General features: G+C 53.2%; 1 protein-coding gene across 2 annotated transcripts in view; it reads left to right on the forward strand.

Moving 5' to 3' along the window:
- Nucleotides 1–6,526, forward strand: part of RAB11FIP1 (RAB11 family interacting protein 1) — a 38,482-nt gene that overhangs the window by 13,822 nt on the left and 18,134 nt on the right. For both annotated transcript variants that reach the window (XM_006170655.2, XM_006170654.2), the window contains exon 2: nt 5,021–5,463. In XM_006170655.2, coding sequence (XP_006170717.1) covers nt 5,021–5,463 — 443 coding nt within the window. The remainder of the gene's footprint in view (nt 1–5,020; nt 5,464–6,526) is intronic.

The raw sequence follows: 6,526 nt of genomic DNA on the forward strand, positions 1-6,526 counted from the left end.
GGCCACACTGTAATCCCTTTTCCATTGTCCTCTCAGGATTTTGGGGCGCGTGCGCCCGCACACACACACACACACACACACACACACACTTGATTTTCAGGTCACTGGATCTGGGACTCAAACCGCAGTTGGTCATGTGGGAATCCAGCTGCCTTCACCACTGCGCCACCTGCTGGCGCCACTTCATTCTTTCCTACAGTCTCATTTCTTTTTCTAGGCCATCTTTTTGAAAGTTTAGAAAACTTTGGTGACTTTTGTATATTTTAGTTGTTGCTTTGTCTTGCCTTTGACAAACAAAACAAAACAAAACAAAACAAAACAGAAATAAACACAGCAGCCCATCCCTTATTTGGATACTATGCATTTCTGCTTGTACGTGCTCAGACCAGCCCTTGGAGGGTGTATGGACCAGATTGTGGGCCGGATGGTGGCGCAGCAGTAAACGCGGCGCGCTGTGAGGCCAACCCGCATGGGGAAGTTCTGGGTTTGCCCCTGTGACCTCCCTGGGTAAGTCGGGCACACATATGCCCAGGACCTGGGGCTGCTTGAAGCTAGGGTGGATGGCAGTGTCAGGACCCTGGGGTCGGGGGTCGGGGGGCGCTTCTATTTCCTGCTCATGGAATAAATAAATAAACTTTAAAAACAACAGAAAAAGAACCCTAAGACATTCAGTGGTCACCTCCGGGAAGAATGCTGGGGATATGGGATCGAGCAGGCAGTAGGGAGACACACTTTAATTTCATAGCATTTTGCATGATGTGAATTTTTACTCTCTGCCTGTTAATTTTTAAAGGAATGTTTTTTAGAAGTAAAAATAATTATTTGACATAGAAGGGATCATTAATTTTTCTTTCTTTTTTTTGGGAGGGAGTAGGTTTCTGGGTCTGTGTAGGATATAGGCTTAAATATAAACTTGCTGGGTAGGGATTCCAGGGCTTGCTTCCTGCACTCTGCCCTGGGGCTAGGTAAGCAGACCCACCCTGATTTCTGAGATAATTCGAGGTAAAGGAGAGGCCAGAGCCCACGCACAGGCATGGCCGTGCAGGCGTTATCATTTGTGAACAGCTTCTTAAGGGGACTGAAAACACACGGGTAGAAATGCTGAGGACAGAGTGACCTCGACATTAAACTCACAAACATGTTCCTTTTGGGACGGCTTCCGGCGAGATGGTCACAGCCCAGGCTTCCACTCCCAGGCGGGCTGGAGTCAGCTGCCTCCCGCTGGAGCTGTTTTTCAACTGTAAAAGGCTATGGGCAGTGGGAGAAGCCATGCCTGTGCTCCTTCCTAGCCAGTGCAGACCCGGCACAGGTTTGGAAACTCGGCCCGGCCGCAGGGATGCGCACCGGCCTGCCCTTCCACGGCCTTTCACGTGCCGCAGCAGCCTTTGCGCCCCGGGCCCTGCGCTGTTCAGCATGAGATTGGCCTGGAAAATGGCAGCAAGAGCCGCTGGTAGTGTTGGAAGTTTCCAAAACAAATCCCACGTTAGAGCTGGGGATGGGACCTGCACACCAGGGGATTATGGGCCCCAGGGGGGACCCCGAGGGAGCTTCGCTCAAAGTAAACACGCTGGCACGGCCTCTGGAAAGGCAGGCCTGTCCCCACAACAGCCAGGCAGCTTCTTGGAAGGTCTGTGGCTTGCTGTGCAGGGAGAGGGCTCCCGGGAGGGGCAGGGTGAGAGCTGGCGCAGAAGCACCAGCCTGGCCCTCCTCCGGCCCAGGCAGGCCTGCACTGGCGTGGTCATCTGACCCTCTGCGTTCAGCTTCCAGCAGCTTCTCCTTTTCAGGTGGCCACAATTGGTATTTACAAAGCCTCCGTTGCCAAGGCTACCGTTTACCACATGACTGTCAGAAGAGAAAAATACAAATAATCCTCTCAACACCTAAGTGACAAATATGTAAACGATTGCAGGCCAGGTCCCCAAAGTGTACTGGACAGACAGCGGGCTGCAGGGGTGGAGTATCTTTGGAGATCTGCATCTCCCAGCACCCAGCACTGCCCTCCCCTCCTGGGGATGTGGTTTAAAAACCATAAAAGCCCCATAGCTTAATGGGTAAGGCACTGGTCTCCTAAGCCAGGGCTTGTGGGTTCTGGTCCCACCTGGGGTAAAGTGGTTTGGCCACTTGAAGGCTGGGTTGATCTAGGAGCACGATTATTAAGCACTGCACAGAAGGGGCTGGATCCTATGCAGCTGGCTAGGATTTGAGTCCTGGCCCTGACAGTATGGAAAATGTGCCAGGCGGGCATGCCCATTACCAAGGTCCTGATGGGATCGGGAACGGGGCAGAAAAGGACTGTGGACTAACCAGGCCCGTTACGAGGTTCTCTCTCTCTCTCTTAAACACATGCCTTCAGCGTGAAAGGTTTCTCCTAAAGGCCCCCCACACTGGCCCACATCATCTTATCAGCTCCCGTTCTCTTCTGCTAACCCGGTCTTCCTCCTCTCCATGACTCTGGGTGTCTTACGACTCAGACTCGAGATCGATGGCGAGCCGCGTGGGTTCTCCCCCTTTCACCTTGGACAGTTAAAGTAGAAGCTTAAGCTTTCCTCAGGAGGACTTAGTTTAAACCTCAGCCGGTCTCTGTGGACTACGAAAGGTGGTCCGTGGGAGGTGAGCCAGGAGGGCCCAGCCGTAGGGCACCAGCAGGGTCGATGGGCCCACGGGAAAGGACCCGCGTCTGCGTCCTGGGACCCCCGAGGGGCTGGGGCTGCGGATCCTGGGGTGAAGACCCTTGCTGGGAAGGCTTACCTCTGCCTCTTTCTCCGTGTGTATCTGTCTCAGGGAAGAAATCAACAATAAAAATAAATGAACAACAACAGCAAAGACATAGGGACAGTAGATGGCATGGAGGTTAAACTGGCTGCGTCCCACATAGCCGACTGCACAGTTCGAGTTCTGGACCAGGAGGCTTGAAAATCACACTGGGGGGACCAGCAGTTAGCGTAATGGCTTTGTGGCTGGACTCCCACGTAGTCGACCGCGGTTCGCGTCCCGGACCCGGTGGCTTGAAACTCACTTATGCTGGGCGCATGTGCGTGCGTGCCCAAGATCGCGAGAGGAGAACGGAGGAGAAGGGATTGCCGCGTGGCCATCCCCCCGGGGGGTGATTTCTCACTTTTTGTCTCTCTGTCTGTCTGGCGAGCGCACGCGCCCTATAGCAAAAACCTCTCCAAAAAAAAAAAAGAAAAGAAAATCACACTGGGCCCGTAGGTGTGTATGCCCAGAATCCTGAGGAGAAATGGAGGAGAAGGGGTTATGGCGTGGCCATCCCCAGGGGGTGATTTCTCACTTTCTCCGTCTCCGCCGAGTACATGTGGCTTATAGCAATAAATAATAAATAACTAACTAAATAAAAAATATATACACACACAAATTAGAGTTAAAATGATTCTTGGTGTAGGAGAAAGAATCGGAGCTTTGGGGGATCCAGAGCTGACTCAGAATCTGGCTCCTAGCTGTACCCCGTAACAGCTGCAAGCCTTTCTGGCAATATTCTAAGCTCCGAGCTCCCGTCTCTCCGTCTGGAAGACGGGTTTAGTGTCCGCGGCAGGTCCCTCTGTGGGACCTGAGGGCTTGCACGTGTGCACCTGCTGAGCGCTGTTTATGCATTAGTCTCTGCTCTCCTTGGCCCGTTTCCCGTGAGTGCAGAGTGAGTCAAGACGGTGGGGCCTGTGAGCAAGACGGGGCTGAAGGTGAAAGAGGAAGTTGCACTCATTTGGGCAAAACCATCATTTCCTTAAAGCCCACAGCCCACGGCCCTTAACTAGGTCACTGCAAAGAACCCCAGGACGTGGGTTCTCAGAGAGTGGCGTGACCTGGTGACAACTCTCCGCAGACCGTGCCTGGAGTTGTCTGTCTCTTCGTGGTCATGCTCCTCAGGGGCTCACGTTATTATTTTTAAAATTTGCTGGAGGGCATATGCACTTACCAGGAGACAGAGGAGAGGGAGAAAGCTCCCCACAGGGCGTGGCCACGTGCACCTTCCCCTCCGTTTCTCCATCCTGTTGAATCCCACCGTGTAATGTCCTTTGCTATATTTTGAGGAAGTTCGCAAAGGGCCAAGTGGACTTGAATCATATTGGAAATGTCCCCTTTTCTGATTATTAGCCTAGCTGAGGGTGTTTCCTTTCCAGTTTCGTATTTTTTGATGATGGTAAAATATACAAAGGATAAAACATACCATTTTAACCGTTAAAAAATTGATGACAGCACACTTGTCAAGTGAGAGTAGGGTGGGGGAGGACGGAGCAGCGTCCCCGGGGCCTGGGAGTGCCATGATCATCTTCTGCCTTCTCGGGATCTCCTCTCCTGGGGCCTCAGCTCGTGTCGGTGGGATTGTGTACTGTTGGCCACACTGCCTCCTGGCCCATTTGTTTTTTATTCTAATAAATAATTCTTTAAAAAATAAATGTAGGAGGCCAACAGACTGGCATAGTGGTTATGGCACTGGACTCCCATGTGGCCAACTGCTGTTCGAGTCCTTGACCTGGCAGTTTGAAAATCATGCTGGCACACGTGCGTGCATCCCCAACACCCCAGGAGAATGGAGAAGGGATTGTGGCATGGCTGTCCCCCCAGGGGTGATTTCTCATGTTTCCTCTCTCTGTCTCTGCTGAGTACAGGCCCCCATGGCAAAAACCTAAAAATAAAGAGGTTCTACCCTAATCTCCACCCACCCACTACTTCCCAGAGAATGTATTTGTGTAAGAGGTCGGCAGGAGCTGGGCAGTGGTGCAGTGGAAATGCACCTGGACCCCTTGGGAAGGTCACAGGTTCGCGTCCTGGGGTTTCCCTGTGCTTAGTGCGCACACTCATTTGTGTCCCTGGTTGGGTGAGGCCTGACAGTGGCGTGCAGACCCTGCTGGGTGGTATCTACCTTTCTATTTCTCTGTCTCTCATGGGAGCAATAAATAAAATAAACTTAAAAAAAAAATTGGTGTTAGTAGAGAGGAGAGCCCGCTCTTGCCAACTGTTTGGGGCTCTTCGATCCGAAGTAACCTCCCGGCCTTCCTCCGTGTAGGTGGTACCCCTTGAAGTCCAAGCCAGGAAAGAAGGAGAAGGAGCGAGGCGAGATCGAGATCGACGTCCAGTTCATGAGGAACAACATGACGGCCAGCATGTTTGACCTCTCCGTGAAAGACAAGTCTCGGAACCCCTTCGGCAAGCTCAAGGACCGGGTCAAGGGGAAGAGTAAGGATAGTGCTTCCGACACCGCCTCGGCCATCGTCCCCAGCACGACGCCCTCGGTTGACAGTGACGATGAGTCGTCTTCGAGAGACAAGAAGAAGAAGTCCAAGATCAAGACCTTGTTTTCCAGGTCCAACCTGCAGAAGACGCCGCTCTCCCAGTCCTTGTCCGTCCTGCCCACTTCAAGGTCGGACAAGGTGCTGCTTCGTCCTGGCGACTTCCAGTCCCAGTGGGAGGACGACGACAATGAGGACGAGTCCTCCTCCACCTCGGACGGTGGGTCCTGCCTTCTCTCGGCCTCTCTCCTCTCCTTAGCCTGTTTTGCTTTCAGAGGGAAGAAAGGTTTTAATTTCGCTTCTCAAGTTACTGAAATGATGGAGGTGGGGATGCTGGTGGTGATGGTGGTGGTGGTGGTCCTGGTGGTGCTGGTGGTGGTGGTGGTCCTGGTCCTGGTGGTCCTGGTGGTCCTGGTGGTGCTGGTGGTCCTGGTGGTCCTGGTGGTCCTGGTGGTGCTGGTGGTCCTGGTGGTCCTGGTGGTCCTGGTGGTGCTGGTGGTCCTGGTGGTCCTGGTGGTCCTGGTGGTGCTGGTGGTCCTGGTGGTCCTGGTGGTCGTGGTGGTGGTGGTGCTGGTGGTGGTGGTGGTGGTCCTGATGGTGGTGGTCCTGGTCCTGGTGGTCCTGGTGGTGGTGCTGGTGGCAGATAATCTTGGTTGAGATGCCTTCTCTGTTTCTAAGCCCTTCGGTTTCTCAGAATTTTCTGGACTTCTGGCTCTGTAGCCGATGAACATGAGTGCAGGCTTCTGGGGGACAGAAACGTACATGTCCCCATTTTATTGCTCTTGCTTTTTTGGGGGAGAGGTTTTTGCTATAGGGCACGTGCGCTCTCCAGAGAGACAGAGAGACAGAGAGCGAGAAATCACCCCCCAGGCGGGATGGTCACGCCACAATCCCTTCTCCTCCATTCTCCTCTCAAGATCTTGGGCACGCACACACACGCGCCCGGAGTGAGTTTAAGCCACTGGGTCCGGGACTCGAACCACAGTCGGCTACATGGGAGTCCAGCGACATAGCCATTATGCCAACTGCTGGTTCCTGCTGTTGACTTTTTAAGGGTAAAATGATGGAACCTTACTATATTCTGATACTTTTTTATTTCATTGCCAGAGGGCACATGTACTCCGGAGGGAGAGAGAGAAAGGGCCCTTCCATGGGGCGTGGGCACGCACAGCTCCTTCTCCATCCCATCGGGTTTGGAACACACTTGCACGTGTACCTGACATGTTTTCCAGCTGCCGGGGCTGAGATTCAAACTACAGTCGTCCGCATGGGATCCAGTTCCC

Source organism: Tupaia chinensis, unplaced genomic scaffold (assembly GCF_000334495.1).
Source record: "Tupaia chinensis unplaced genomic scaffold, TupChi_1.0 Scaffold148801_1, whole genome shotgun sequence".
NCBI lineage: Eukaryota > Metazoa > Chordata > Mammalia > Scandentia > Tupaiidae > Tupaia > Tupaia belangeri.